This window comes from Parasteatoda tepidariorum, chromosome 5, assembly GCF_982258835.1.
Source record: "Parasteatoda tepidariorum strain Cologne lab strain chromosome 5, Ptep-v5.0, whole genome shotgun sequence".
Lineage (NCBI taxonomy): Eukaryota > Metazoa > Arthropoda > Arachnida > Araneae > Theridiidae > Parasteatoda > Parasteatoda tepidariorum.
This window is the reverse complement of record NC_141759.1, coordinates 83,593,384-83,610,141: the sequence shown is the minus strand read 5'-3', so window position 1 is coordinate 83,610,141 and position 16,758 is coordinate 83,593,384. Positions and strand designations below refer to the sequence as shown.

The 16,758-nt window shown below is 32.5% G+C and overlaps 1 protein-coding gene across 10 annotated transcripts in view; it reads right to left on the bottom strand.

Moving 5' to 3' along the window:
- The window catches only part of LOC107451750 (uncharacterized), a 107,986-nt gene that overhangs the window by 11,605 nt on the left and 79,623 nt on the right, over window positions 1–16,758 (bottom strand). For 8 of the 10 annotated variants that reach the window (XR_015433812.1, XM_087164433.1, XM_087164435.1 and 5 more), the window contains 7 exons: window positions 16,055–16,208; window positions 12,191–12,348; window positions 9,338–9,363; window positions 6,097–6,149; window positions 3,047–3,188; window positions 1,430–1,589; window positions 62–114 (listed from right to left, as the gene is read on the bottom strand). Coding sequence is in view for 8 of the 10 variants with exons in the window: in XM_087164433.1 (XP_087020559.1) it covers window positions 62–114; window positions 1,430–1,589; window positions 3,047–3,188; window positions 6,097–6,149; window positions 9,338–9,363; window positions 12,191–12,348; window positions 16,055–16,208 (746 nt within the window). In the remaining 2 variants the exon portion in view is untranslated. The remainder of the gene's footprint in view (window positions 1–61; window positions 115–1,429; window positions 1,590–3,046; window positions 3,189–6,096; window positions 6,150–9,337; window positions 9,364–12,190; window positions 12,349–16,054; window positions 16,209–16,758) is intronic. The other 2 variants (XR_015433813.1, XM_087164441.1) reach the window with 1 other exon arrangement.

Genomic DNA, 16,758 nt, shown 5'->3' with positions numbered 1-16,758 from the left:
GGACATCACGAATACAAAACTCTTCCACCATACAAGAAGCAAAAAAAGCGATAAAGCTTACAGATTTAACGGAGAGTGGATCTACCTCAATGTTTGCCAACTCCACATAGCCAACTGAAAACAAATCAGAAAGAAATATTAAAAAACGCAGAAACATTTAATCAGGAAATAAAGTAATAATTAACAATTAAAAAAATAGTAAAATCGTCTTGGAAAAACAGATGGTAGTTCTTGACGTAGCTTATTGCTGTGCCAGGGGAAAAAATGACAAGGTTAATGTAAATACAAGTATGCAAAAACTTTGACTCTAGAAAAAGTTATGACATCAGTTAAATTATAATCTGATTTGTCATTGGACGAAAGGATTGTAAATGAATTATTTTTTTTAAAAAATTAGACGTGATGGTTATCCGGTCAAAAGCACTTGGAGTTTGGTCTTTGGTGGCAATTTGGACAGTTGGGAAATAAAGGCGGCTTGCACGCAACGATGCCTACATTTTATATTATAACCGTTGTTGAACAGCCGACTCAATTTTTTGGATTTGCGATTACTAATGTTCAACTCTTTAGCCTTGTAATTTTGAACCAATCCAGAAGGTAAGGGAACTCCTGTATCAGTACCCCCAAAGGTATGATTTGTAATGGGAACGAACATGCAGGACTTTGCGACTCGACAAATTTTACATGCATCAGTCACCATTTGGTGACCCACTACTCTGGGAGTCTTCGGACGGCGGGGATCGAACCCACGACCTCTTGGACATGGGACCAGTGCCCTATTAACCAGGCTATCTTGGCCCTTTAATAATTTTACTTGCAAAAAAAGAAAAGAAAAGAAAACGTTCGAAATTGGCAGTCTGACATTAGGCTTAGGGAGCTTACTTCGTAGCCTTGTAGTTTTGAACCTAATCCAGAGGACAAAGGAACTCCTGGACCAAGTTTTGGGAGAAATGTGCCTTCGTCGAGGACTTTTTGATGGAACTCACCCGCATTTGCGTGAACTGGAGATGAAAACTTCCCACGGCTTTCTTGACGGCAAGGGGACACTAATCCATGATCCGTCTACCACTGAGGAAATTTTACATCAGAACAGTGGTCAGGGCAAGCCGGATGCGGATTTGTTTCGACCAGCCATAGCTGGGATTCGAACCCGGTTCACTTCATTTGAAGACGAACGTTCTATCCCCTGAGCCATCACGGCTCACCGAGCTCTCATTGTGAAGAACTTGAGTTGATCTTAAGTGGCAGTTTGAAGTTCACTCAGCTTGTCTGGGAAATAAAGGCGGCTTGTGCGCAGCACTGCCTGCATTGTCACAATCGGGTCGATGCTCACAAAATTATATTTCATCTTTCTATTACTTACAAAAAATGCAAAGATATAAAGCGGGACAATGTATATATATATATATATATATATTGAAATAATTACTTTTTCCTTTCTCATTTTTAACAAGCCATTTTCCAGATGGGTTACCCTCCATTCGTAAAATAAGAACTGTTTCACCTTTTTTCACAGGAAGGTCACCTTTACCACCACGACTGTCAGTCTTGACTAAACCATCATCAATAGGGATTTCTTCACCTGTCAACTGAAAAAAAAAAAAAGAATTCCGAGATCAGAATTACGCAACAATTTATTTTTAATACGAGAATATTGAACCATTTTAATAAGAAATATATTTCAATGAACCAGCATCATATTTGACTTAAATACTAGCTGGATTGAAAAGTTTTTCAAGAAGTTTAAAACGTTAATTCTGGACTCTTTGATATGGGTTGTTCTTAAATTAACACATAATATGCCACATGTTATCTTTAGTTCAAGGCTGGTTTTTGAAGACGGGGTGTGCCAATCAAAATTTAGACTTGAGGAACTAGAAACGCCCTTTATCATCAATCACTGCACATTGTTGGAATCTTTGGCATAAATTCAATTTGGACGATGCCAAAATAATTTCTACCCTTGTCAAATCAGCTCATCTCGATACCCTGGAATCTTCTTTTATTCATATGAAGCCTGTGGAAATGCATTTTACTTTGATATGCCTCTCTCGGCTTTTGCGGGTTTTTTTGAGTTTTGTTTCTGGCCTTTATTTTTCCATTTTTCGTTGACATCTTTACGTTTCGCATTTCAAATCACTTATTTTTTTTCCTCATTCATGTATGACAAGTCTTGAAAATAGGCGCCTGTTTTTGAGTTCTTGAAACATGTTGATTGTTATTTCCAATTTATATATTTTTGAAATGAAGAAAAATTTTAATTAAGTAATATTCACTTGATTTTATTCACTATTTCATAATTATGTGTTGTTCTTAACTAAGGATATGAGAGTCATTTTCTTCCTATACTTAAATAAGAAGAGTTTAATTAATGAGAAAACATGTTTATTTTATATGTCATATTAAAACACATGTTTTTCCAATTTTTTATATATATACTTTTTTCTGATTGAAAAGAAACATTTGGATACATAATTAACTATGAATAAAAAACATTCAATTTTTTTTCTTCTTAAATCTTTATATTTGGAGGTTTTTAATGGGAAAACGTGTTTTTCCAAATCTTTGTATTAGGATATTTTTAATGGAAAAACGTGATCTATATGGCTTACTTAAAAAAAAAAAATTCTCCTATTTTTACTCCAAATTTTTTATAAGGAAGTTTTTAATGGGAAAATTTTAATGGGCTATATGGCATAATAAAAAAACGCGTTTTTCTTATTTTTAGTCCAAATCCTTATATAAGGAGGTTTTCATTGAAAAAACATATTTCTCCATTTTTTTTTTAATTTTCGTTTTACTCTGCATTTTTTTTCTTTCTTTTTTTAAAAATTGAAAACATGTTTTTATGAAATATGAATGCATTTAGCAGCGAGGATAGAACATCTAATGCTATTACTAAATTTCATAAAAATGATGTTTCTAAACATCATTTTTATGAAACATGTTAAATGGAATTTAGCATTTTAAACTAAAATAGAATTTAGCTCCTTATCTCTTTTTTAAATAAACTAATATTAAAGGTAAAGTAACTAAGTTAACTTACTCCAAATTTTCTTCTCAGTTTCTCTTGTTCTTTTTCCCGTTTTTCTTTCTCTTTCTGTTCTTTTCGTACTTTCTTCTCTTCTTCTCTTTGGAGCCTTTCGATTTCTTTTTTATTATTGCTGTACACTGGAGATCCAGACTCTCTTTTAATTTTAAAAAAAAAGAAAAATTATTCCCCCGAAAGAATATCGAAATTTATATAGAATTCGGGAACTAAATCTTTTTTTACGCAGTGTTACCATGCGTCTTACAAATAAATATTAAAGAGTGATTGCGGAAATTAAAACTTCGTTAATTTAATACATTTGTGACCACTTCTTTTTTCTCCAAAGAAAATATGTAGGTATGAGAGTTCTCTAAAAGAAGAAGGAAATTCTTTCTAGAACAAATATTTAGAACAAACGCTTTGCTAGAAAACTTGAACAAATACATCCATTATTAGATTATGAAGTATAAGTTACGGCTAAAGCTTGAAAGCAGTTAATTTGCACATTAACTAGCCAGTCTGCAGATTGTTAATATGCTAAATACCTATAGCCAATCTGCAGTTCATTAACATTCACATTACCTATAGCCAATTTGCAGTTAATATGCACATTACCTATAGCCAATTTGCAGATCGTTAATATGCACATTACCTGTAGCCAATCTGCAGATTGTTAATATGCTCAATAGGGGAGAGTGGGGTCAATTGTAACATTTTTTACTTAACTATTTTTAACTAACAAAAAATCCAACGTATTATTAGTATTAATTGACAGACGAGTAAAGTAGACTATCCTCTAATAGAAAAAAAAATAAACACCTTTTTTTAAATGTTATTATATTAGTTATTAACAATTTTTGACAGTCGTGCACTTGTTTCAATTGTCCCCATTAAGGGGGTCAATTGTAACAGTTCTTAAATTCAACTAAAACATAGTTAATTATACATATTATCATAGTTGTGATATATTTTTTATTGATCAAAATAGTAGTGATACTTTAGGTGTAAAATTAATAATGAGCAGAGACTTAAAGGGTTAAAGTTTTAACTTTAAGGGGTTAAAAATTTTAATTTATGCTGTGAAAAGTGACAAATAAAATAATGCACATGCAACATAATATAAATGATACAGGAAACTATTGGTGGTTTTCAAAGAGTTAAGTAATGGTTTGTAAACATAAGATTATTTATTTTCAGCTGTTACAATCGTCCCTCTACTTATTGTTACAATCGTCCCCAAGACGCCATTTCAGCTTCATTTGTTTTAAACTATGGTAATTAATTAACAAAACAAATTTTTTTATTTATTTAAATGTCAATTAAGGTGTCCACTTACATATTCGGTTAATAATTTTTATTTGTTTAAACAAAATTATTTTGTTACAATATAATATTCTAATACCAAAAAAAGTGCTTACGTAGCGTGAAAATATCTTTTGTGATGTAACTCTTTAAAAAGTACATAAAAATGGTTGCCAGCAGGGGTGTACATGTAGATTCATTAAATAGACCTTGTGCGCCACTGAGGAACCAAATCTAGAACCCGACACTCGAAATGCTTGCTCTGTTACAATTGTACCCTGTTACAATTGACCCCACTCTCCCCTACCTATAGCCAATCTGCAGATCATTAATATTCACATGACCTATAGCCAATTTGCAGTTAATATGCACATTACCTGTAGCCAATTTGCAGATCGTTAATACGCGCATTACCTATAGACAATCTGCAAGTTGTTACGTGCACATTACCTATAGTCAATCTGCAGATTGTTAATATTCACATGACCTATAGCCAATTTGCAGATCGTTAATATGCACAATACCTATAGCCAATCTGCAGATCGTTATATGCGCATTACCTATCCAATCTGCAGGTAACTAATTTGCACCGTTAAAGTGTAGAGAGAGAGTTTTTCTTAATTTACTCGGTAATGTGCATATTGCAACGGCTTCTGTATCGTTAAAGTTCGAAAGCTTGCTTATTTCATTCAATCAACTAATTAAGACAATTGTAATTGTAAATATTCTAAACCGTTTTATTCTTGATATTAAAATTTTTAAATTGATTAATGATTGATTCTATCAACCAATGTGTTGGTTTCAGTAGCTTGATTTTTAGACGACGAAAAATATATAACATGCTAATTTACGTATGCAGAAAAGTTAGTTTTAAATTTGATTTGATTTGCATAAGTTGATAATGAGTAAAATAAGCTATTATGCTATGCATAAAATAGCAGATAAGCTATACATATTATGGTTTTTGTTAAAATGAAAATTTAAAAAAAAATCTGTTTTTAACGTTAAAATTAATATCAGGGAAACTTATTTCTTCATTGAAGAATTTAGTTATTTCTTTTTAATTTTAAAAATACAATTGGAAATACTAATATAATTTTTTTTATAAATGTTTTGCAAAATAAAAACGTCAAATGATTGATTCTAATTAAAATTCGAGGTTTCAAAATTCATTACTGGGTGAAAAAAACAGTCCTAACTCTCGGAACCCTTTTATCCCTCCCATGGAACCTTAAGGTTCCGCGGAGCACGGTGAGGATTAATAAAATTTTATCTTTCTTAAAGGCATTTATCTTAAAGAAATTATAAACTTACTGTGACATTAATTTTTTTAAAAAAATAAAACAAGTATTATAAAAAAAAAAATTAAGTCAATTCCTTCTTAGATCAACAAGAAAAATTTTAATTTAGTTACTTTTTATTAAATAATTGCAACTTTTTCTCCCATATAAAACTAAAAATAATTAATTAAATTCAATTAATGAATTAATATTTGAAAAAACTGTATTTAAATCAAGTGTCATCCACTACAAGTTTAAAAAAATAAATTAGAACTTTATAGTGGATGAATAAAAAGTATTTCATTCACGATTGAAAATTTGAGCAAGATATAGGAAGAGTGTGAACTAATAGTAGGAATTGAAAAAATAGGTTTAAATATTGAGGAACTTTTTTTAAGTCTTTGAAAAATGATAAACAAAATACATTTTCTTGTCGTTTGTTCTTAAAAAGGTTAAAACAAAAACATAAAATGAATAACATACTCAGGAAAAATCGTATCACACGGCATAACTTCGTAAAATTCTTCACCATTGGCCTAAAAAAATAAAATTACATCTTTTAAATTTAAACATAAAAGTAAATAAATAATAAAAAGAATATTTTGTTATGTAGTCAGTATTCATTTAATATAACTACAGCTCAACATTGCTACATTTAATTATTGTATCGATAGTACTAGATGCATAATTTACGATCTTTTACTTCTACACGTGTCATATAAGCAATAAACTGAATTAAAAGTTTAATTTTTTTTAATAAAATAATTTTTATATTACATAGACTACTATGGAATTCGATATACTACTATGGAATTTTATTATTAGATATATCTTAATAATAGCAATTGCTAAATAATAAGTATGCAATCAAATCTATAAAAAATTCTTTATAACTCATTTGTTTTAGATATTTAAAGTGGGAGGACAATGTATGATTTAACGTTTGTTACACGCTTTAGTTAGTACCATGGGGGGATCGTGAATTTGTGGGGCCCTGGGCTGAAACTACTTTGGGGCCCTAATAGCCATTTTGTCAAAAAACTGTTTTCTATGGTGATGTAGAAAAGTAATATAGAAAAAAAATAGGACAATAAAATAATTTTATTTATTTTTATTTGTCTATACAAACAGCAACTGTACAACATTATTGCAAAAGAAATTGACAGGTTATGTGTAGTTATGTTATATAAATTATAAAGCAACCTTTCTGCATTTTTGTGCTGCAAATTTCTTTATTTGCTCATCACATTGTAAGTCCTTCGTTAAATCACAATTTATGGAAAGAACTGATAAATGATTTAGTGGATGGTTCGACATTGTTGTCCTATATTTGTTTTCTATATATGACATCCTAGAGAAAGGGCGCTCAGCTTCACAGCTAGTGATTGGCAAAAGTTTAAAAAATCCTTAAGATAGTGTAGCAATTAGGGAAAATGTCAACAAATTTCTTTTCATAAATTAGCATAAAAATTTGACTGCAAGAGGTGTAAGACTCTGGCTTAGACTGAAGTAAATAAGATTTTAACTGAATGCACTCATTCACTAAATGCTCGTCTACGTCATCTGGATAATAATCAACAATGTTACGTACACTTTCCAGATCTATGTTTTCCATATTTTTGTCTTGCAAATCCATTAAAAATTGGAATTTCTTGCTTTACATCTCATAGACTTGGCTCCTTTTGTTTAAATCTATAATCAGCTTATCCAACGCAACGTTTAGCGTGTCTCTTTTAAATTCTTCTGCGCCGTATACTGAGAGTTTATCTGTAGACTTATCTGAAAATTTTGGAGTAATGCGTCTCTTGTTTATGTCATTGTAGTCTATTCCCACACTAGTACTTAATTTTTTAGCTTTCTCTTCGTAGTCCTTTAGCTTCTGATCTGATTGGTGCCTTATGTTGTTCACGAAGTCTTTTAATGATACAATTAACTTGTTGCTTTCACGTGTCAACCACACTAACATTGATTTCTTATGTTCATTAGAATTTTCATGATTTTCTAAGCAAGCTCCTACGTGTTTCCAATCAGAAAATCCGGTTGTGTATTGAGAAGGGATTTTAGAAAAAAGTTTGCAAGTCAAACAATAAACACTACCAACCCTGGTTGAATAATATAACCAAAATCTTTCCAGTGATTGACCATTTTTCATTTTCTTAATGAAATACGTATTTGAAAATTTTCTGTTTTGTTCTTTGTGTTTCTTTATTGAAGCTGATTATATATTTTTCGGATCTTTATTTTAAAAGTCAGTCATTTCATGTGAGAGTATGTCATTAATAAAATCATTATTTAGCAATTCTGGCCACAAGCCCACGTCAACATATTTCTCAAACTTAATATTCTCTAAATTTCTTTCCGCTTCGGTATTACCGTCCTCTTGCTGATCACCAATATAGTTTTCAGTGGGATCAGAGGGTTTATGGTAGTCAAGACAGTTATTAGTAAACTAAACAAGTTTGTCATTGACGATGAGAACAGAAGTGCGGGGAAAAAAAACAAAATTACGTCGGGCGTTAAGCGGCGCTGCGGAAGTTCGCCGTAATAGACGCGAAAAAATACACTGACCAAGACAAGCGAAGGGTAATTCCCCGTTCCGTTCGATAGACGCGCACATGCATGGGTTGATTGATCTCAGGGTTACCAACATTATATATATTTATATATTTATATAATATAAATATATATATTTATATAATATATATATTTTTTTTAATATTATATTTTTTTTTTAATTCAAAATACCACCTATTGTTTTCAGTGGGGACTGGGGCCCTTTGTTTCCACGGGGCCCTGGGCTGCAGCCCAAAAAGCCCTTATATAGATCCGCCCCTGGTTAGTACATTCGAATTTTAAAAGTTCTGCATTAAATAATCATTTGAAATAGAACATTTAAACAATCTATATTATATAAAACGCTAATACGTACGTATGTATCAATAAAACCGATGATATTTCTTTTCTCGCGTTGGCAACAGTTTTCTTCTTAATTGATAGGCTTCGGCGCGCAAGAGCACGTAGAGCATCATATGGCTAATCTATATTATATAAAACGTTAATACGTTTTAATTGATAGGCTTCGGCGAGCAAGAGCACGTAGTGAGCATCATATGTCTAATCTGGCGAATTCTCACCGAATTATCAAAAAAATTCTCACAAAATTATCTTCACCGAAGCCGATGCTTTACATCCGGCGTTCAGTACTATTTCATATTGTTTTACAACACATGGTTTTAGCCCTCTGGTGGGAAAGGCTTTAAAACAAAACTTACAACAGTTACTTTTCTCAACAACTGAAATTTAGAATAGTGTGATTAAGAAAAATATGTGAACTGTTTGCAATTTCAAATTAATATTGAAACGCACAGGTTTAGAATTTTCTACAGTGAAAAGTTTTTGGAACTTCAGTGTTCAAAAAAGTATACAAAAGCTAGACGTTAAGAACGTATCCAATGAGCGAGCATCGGATTGCTTCGAAATCCGAAAACTGCGAAAGCAGTGGCGAGCGCTAGCGAGCAGGGGCCGAACACTCCTAGTACATTGAATTACCATTCTTACCATAATGAAAAAAAGTAACGCAATATTATACAATATTCAATATTGTTTAAATAATTCTTTATGTTCAAATTATAATATTATGAAAAACTTGCATGAGCCATACGCAAATTAAAAGGAGAAAAAAATATGTGTTTTCAATACGTTTTATAAAATAAAGTCAACTTACATCTTCAGCGTCTTGATACAATTCTTCTGTAATTAAAAAAAAATATGAGTATTATAAAGTGATAACATAGAAAAAAAATTTATAGTAACAAAAATTTAATAAAAATGATATGTTTTAATTTTTCAATTTTTTAGCTATGAAGAGTTTTATTTGATTATACCAACCTGAAGAAAAGGAAAACTTGTAGTTAAACCTATTTTTCTAATCAAAATTAAAAGAAATGTTTTAAAAAAACTCATTTTGTGTTTAATACAATATGATTATGCAACAATATTTTTTCATAAGAAAAATAGCCTCCACACCCAGCTGGGCATGATTTTATTTTCGGGGAGTCGCGTGAATTTGTTGTGTGACAATGAGATACTTCCAAGTGACATAGTATCTCGATCCTGATTGGTTGCTGAAACGTAACATTTGTTTACGTTAACAACTGTTCATTCCATTCTATTTCTAGTAAGCAAAGCCCATCAAGTGTCAATTCTCTTAAGTGACACATTCTATATTCTTTCACAAAAATTTTCATTTTTCACGATAAATTTTTTACTTAACACAAAGACACGCATGACGCCATGTGGAACATAAACAAACTAATTGTGCATCGAAGTTGCCAGGTGCACAAAACAAAAATATATCACGGTTACAAATACATGAAAATACATGAACAAATAATGATATAAGTAAAAGACGTGCCGACCGGCCTGTGTAGGGGGCAGGGAACCAACCGTCCTTGCATCAGAAAGGTCCTGGGTTCGAATCCCGGGCAAGGCATGGATGTTTCTTTCTCTCTGTGTGTGTTCTATGTCCTTTATCCTTTGTGTGTGAATGTGACCCGCCCTATAAACGGGTTGTGGTTGTGTGAATGGCGTGGCAGAAGTCGAATTCCTGGCCATAGATGGCGCCACTGAAAAACAGGAACAATCGCACCCCCACTGCCTAAACAGGCATACGACAAAAGTGACCAGCCCTATAAACGGGTTGTGGTTGTGTGAATGGCGTGGCAGAAGTCGAATTCCTGGCCATAGATGGCGCCACTGAAAAACAGGAACTATCGCACCCCCACTGCCTAAACAGGCATACGACAAAAGTGACCAGCCCTATAAAAGGGTTGTGGTTGTGTAAATGGCGTGGCAGAAGTCGAATTCCTGGCCATAGATGGCGCCACTGAAAAACAGGAACAATCGCACCCCTACTGCCTAAACAGGCATACGACAAAAGTCAAATGACAACAACAACAGAAAAAGACGTAGATAGGAAAAAATTATATTTTAGTAAACTCGATGTGCGATACGGCACTGTATTTAATTAACTTCACGTCAATTAACATTCTAACTTATGTGTAGAAACGTAGTTCAATTTTAAGACGCCATTTTGCTTGTAAACGATCAGCTGGTGCTGACGTCAAGAATCACATGTGTGGGCATCCGTGATCTTTTTAAAATGCAAGTACCCAATTCATCATGCACAATTTGTCATTCAGTTTGTCATTCATGAGCACAACTCGTCGTGGGCATAATTCGTCGCAAGCATAATTCTTCATAGACACAATTCGTCACTACCACAACTCATCGTAGCGACAAATGCCGTGAGCACAATTCATAGTTTTGATGAAGTGCGTCTATTTACGTCAACAAAACTCTTGCATTGTCTTTCAATAGCTGAAGTGGTAGATAACAGTATAAAATTTCCACTTTTTAAATGTTAAAGTACCTTTCAGATCAATGCGAAAGGGCGAATTTCCGTTTTCTTGGCAGGGTGAAGATATAGACGCACAGCAATTGTTATTTGATGTTCTCCTGGTATATCTTTTTAAAACCAAAGTAAGCTAAAGCAAGAAACTATCCATTGCTCATTACCACACTTTTTTCTCCCTTCTTTGTAGCCTTTCACTGTTTCAGTGTAGAAAACCTTCAATTTTCCGATAGCTTTCTTTTTTCTTCATCAACATAAATACACGTGATTTTTATTTTATATCATAACCGTCGTAAAAAACAGCCGACACAATTTTAAGTTTACGATTACCAATATTCAACTTCGTAGCCTTGTAATTTTGAACCCAATCCAGAAGACAAGGGAACTCCTGGATAAAGTATTTTTTTTAAATATATTCTATAACGGTCGTTGAACAGCCGACTCAGTTTTTAGGTTTACGACTACTAATGTTCAACTCCGTAGCCTTATCATTTTGACCCCAATCCAGAGGACAAGGGAACTCCTGGATCAAGTATCGGGTGAATTAGCCTTCGTGGAGGACTTTTCAATGGAACTAACTTTCATTTGCGTTACATGGAGAGGAAAACCAAGAGAACTTCCCATGGTTAGTCTGACAGCAAAGGGACTCTAACCCATGACCCGTCTACGACAAAGGATATTTCACGTCAGAACTGTCGTCTGTGCAAGCCGGATGCGGATTCTTATTGACTAGCCATCGCTGGGATTCGAACCCGGTTCACCTCATTGGAAGGCGAATGTTCTATCCCCTGAGCCATCTCGGCTCAGTGGATGAAGTATTGGGAGAAAATGCCTTTGACTGAGCATATTTTACGTTAGCAGATATCAGTTGTGGCCTGTGCGAGATGGGTGCGGATTTCGTAACTATCTGCCATTGCTGGGATTCGAACCCGGTGATCTCATTGGGAAGCGAGCGCGCTATCTCCATATCTACCACGACTCAAATATACGACTCTTTTTATAGAATTAAATAACTTCAATTTAGCGGAATATGGTTGCGTGCTAACTTAATGATTCATTAATATCAAAGGGCGTGCTAACCATTAACTTTCCCAGACACATTTGTAATGCAAAAGTAGTAATTCAAAATGCGAATATAATGACATGTTTGTAATGAGTTATTACCGGTTGAGCTATGGACATTTGGCTGTAAATATTCAGAAGGGCAGGGTGGAGGTGGGTTTTTTGGTTTGATGAGTAATGTTGATGGAGGTGAGAATGTAGTGACGTCATCCGCATCATTATAAAGCTCTTCAGCCTCTTCCTCTTCTGTATACTCAGGTCTGAAAAAAAAAGAATTAAGAAAATAGTTTGAAAAACAAAAGAAATAATCAGTAAGAAAATTTTAAGCATTGCAGTTGGAGAGCATATCACATTTTATAGAATATCATAATACAGGGTGCGTAGCGTTTTTAAAAAGTGATTAACCCTTTAACAATGACATATATTTCAGAAAAATGGAAAATTTTTTTGCCTGTTTAATTTTGTTCTTTATATTATTATAAAAGTTAGAAAACGGTTTTTTATTATAAAAATAAAATTTTAAATGCAATAACTACTGTATTTATAATTTTTACATGCACAAATAAAAGTAATGGATTACACACACATTTATTCCATTAGAGCAAATTTAAAAAACATTTGAAGCTAAATATATTACAAATAGTATATATAATATAAAAACATAACAATATGATTCTCAGTACATAAATTTTACAAATCTTTTACAGTATGATATATACCAAAACCCCCACCCACATTTCCCTCTCGCGACTGAAGTCGTAATTGGTGAAAAACTAGGACCACTAATGCCATCTATTAGGACGATAGTGATGTAAGTATTCTAAAGTCGAAACTAACTCAGCTCGGGCTTCACAAAATAGAGACGTGTGCCTGAACTGGATTCGGATGACACTGGTAAGGGGTTAAAGGTGCTTATTTTTTATTTACTTTTTTTAAAAGCCCTTAAAGGTGCTCTTTTTATTCGGGATCTGTGAAAAGTGCATAGTTGTCTATTTTTTACAAAGAGATTTTTTCATTGCCGTGTCGATTGTCGTCGTAAATTACAAAAAAATGCATGATTTTCACAATTTTCTCTACAATATTTATCAAAAACTAGTTATTTTTATCGAGAGTATGTCAAGTTTTTGAAAATGTTTTTGAATTTTATGATTATAAAATAAAGAACTTAAAACGAAGTGAAAAAAATAATTTTTATTACTGCACTAAGCCTAATTATAATTTTTTTTTTTTGGAAAGTGCTTAAAAAGTACTTAAAAGGTGCTTTATTTTTCTTGAAAAATCTGGCTACACACCCCGTCATACGATGGTAACATAATAATTTTTGAAAATGCGTTAAAAAAAAGTCATATTTTTTAAAAGCTGATTTCTCAGGAACTGTTAGACCGATTTCGCTCAAAGTTTGTATTTTACTGTTCAAAATTGCATTCTTCAAAATGAAGTAAAAAAATTTTATACTTTACAATTCAAAATTTTTTCGACAGTGTATTATTAAATAAAATAATAAATATTTACTCAAAGTTATATTTTGCATGAAATTATCTTTGGATAAACGAATTTTATAGTTGAAGTCGTGTGCAAAAATTTTTCGATTTGCTTGAAAAGTTCCACGAAATAAGATGAAATAACGCAAAAATTAACTTCAAGGGTATCAGATTTTATAGAAAATTATACTAATATGATCGTTGGAAATATATTAAAGTTGTATTTTTAGAATTTGATTTCTCAGGAACTATTCGACCGATTTCGCTCAATTTTCGTATTTTGTTTGCCATTTAAAACCGCATTATTTAAAATGATGTACAAAATTGCGTACCTTACATTACAAAATTTTTTCGACTGTTATTAAATAAAATAATAATAAATATTTGCTGAAAGTTATATTTTGCATGAAGCTATCTTTAAATAAACGAATTTTAAAATTTGCGCTAAAATTTTTCGATTCCCTTAAAAAGTTCTCGAAATATAATGAAATACGCAAAAAGTAAAATTAACATTAAGGGGTCTAAACTTAGGAGCACTCTCCTGATCAAACTAAGGGGACTATATTTCCCCAGATTGCAGCTACCCCCTATATTTCGGGGGTCAGAAATCTAAATCTGATTTTTTTTTAAAAGGTTTATTTATTCCGAGAAAGTCCATTATCGTAACTTAAAATATTGTCTGCACTAATTAATCAGCATATTTGAATTCACCCCCTTAGACCATTAAGATTGAATCCTAGAATCCGATGAAAATCCGATGATTAGCAACCTAAAAATCAAGTTTTGAAGGTTGGTCCTTTTATTTTTAATTTGTTTTTCAATTTTTATTTATTTTGCCCACTGAACATAAATAAAACCCTATCTTAATTATTTTCTTGTTTTTTTTTTGTTGTTTTTTTTTAACTGAAATTTTCATATTCATCATTATTTTAAATTAAAAATGTCAAAGGCAAAATTTATTCATTAATAACCGTGTAAAATAAACAACACGTAAATGACGCACACAGTTTAAATTTCAATATTGAATCATAGTAAATACGAACGTCTAATTATTTAAACAACTTTGATATTATAGCAAGGTTAAACTGAAGCCGGTAGTTAAGTAAATGCCAAGGGCGCGACGTAGATGAAACGAAATAAAGGATAATGAGTTCGACCTTTTATAAATGGAAACCCAAGAAATGTTAGATTCAAAAATAAAATAAAAATTATTATTTAAATGCTTAAGGTAAGGCACAAAGCAGATGCTCTATTGAATAGAATTTTCTTTATAAGCAAATATTAGCTCAATAAATATAGTTTCAGCTATCTTAAGTGACAGTATTGCTCAAACATTTCTTTGCTGTTCGTCTGCCTACGGTGGAATTCTGTTCTAATAACTTATAGAGCATTTCATTTGATTATTGATTCAATCATCGTTTAATTTCAGCTTGGGTTTTGCTATCAACAGTGGTTACCAACTGGCGGCCCGCAGGCCTCATCCGGCCCGCGAAGCCTTTTTTGTGGTCCGCGAACCAAAATATATTAGTTGTCATTTTTTTGCGGTCAATTTTCGTAGAAAATCTATATGTGTTTTAAATACTTTTAAGTTTTATATCTTAACAATTTGATATCTGTTGCACATTAATTGTTTAATACATAGGTGCACATTAAAGTTATTGTAGCCAGAATTTTTTAATGTGCAATTAAATATTTTTAAAAATCTACTTCTTATTTTAATTTGTAATTCAATACTTTTGTTAAATATCTGACAATACTTGATAAAAATCTGACAGTAATATTTAATGTTCCCTCGAACATAAAAGAGCTGCCCGCCATTTGACTGGTGTTTTTAATTGCGGACCCCGTCCTCATGTTGGAAACCCCTGGTCTAGAACATGTACTGGTTTCTTTTTTATGTACCGTAAGTCGTCCTATAAGTTAGAAATGAGCTTCGGAAATTATTGAGAAAGTTGGAAACATCTGAACTTCTAAAAAAATCGGTACCTATGATTATTTATTGGACGTTGGAAATTACTGGAAAGGTTGAAGCAACCTCAAATCCTACGAAGTCGGTACATTTTTGGATTAACCTTGTGCAAATTTTTTTTATTTATTTTGAGGCAGATTGGGGCAACTGAAATGGATTGCGGCAGTAATCACACAGATAACTTATAAAAGGATTTTTATTTTGAAGCAGACTGATGTAACTGAAACGGATTGCGGCAGTAATCACACAGATAACTTATAAAAGGATTTTTTATTTTGAAGCAGATTGGGACAACTGAAACGGATTGCGGCAGTAATCACACAGATAACTTATAAAAGAATTTTTATTTTGAAGCAGATTGGGGCAACTGAAACGGATTGCGGCAGTAATCACACAGATAACTTATAAAAAGATTTTAATTTTGAAGCAGATTGGGGCAACTGAAACGGATTGCGGCAGTAATCACACAGATAACTTATAAAAGGATTAATTGGAGGTGAGTTGAAGGAGACTTACATAAGTGAAACAGGCCGCCTACAATGTTCTAACAGAGTATCTTCGTACAGTTCTTCTATCTCTTCCCTTAATGATAGCTTGGGTTTGATGACAGGGGCTGTGGGTATTTGTGAAGGGGGTAATGGAGGAGGAGTGTGAGGCCTTGGTGGACAGGCTGGAAAACAAAATCAGACGATAAATAAAATGCAGCAGTAAATTGCTTAATTAACTATTTTGTCATTTTACAGATACATATTTAATATTTTAACCGAATTCTGTTTTACAATAAAACATTATTTCGAAAATTTTCGTAAAAGTAATGCAAAAATAGTTGTGCTGAAGTATTTATTTAATCAGTGAAGTTGTATTGCCGATCGAAATGGGCTACAGGTGGCGTAGAGCAGAACTCTCTACCCATGGCAACACTTCGCATGCTTTCGCCATTAGCGTGTGGAGAGTCATAGAAGAAGGAAGAACGTTAGTTTCTGTTCTGATTTTCATAAAATCTTTTGCGTTGGGAAACTATATGGAACTGAAAACTACATTAAACATAGTTCCAAAAGAAAACATCATGGAAATTTAAAAAAAAAAAAAAATTATTAATAAAAAACGAAAAATATTAAGAAAAGGAAAAATATCGTAGTACATTCCAATACAACTGAAAAGAGGAGGAGAGGGAAGGGAGAAGGGCCAAAAGCATGGAGCTGGTCTTCTCTCCAGATGGC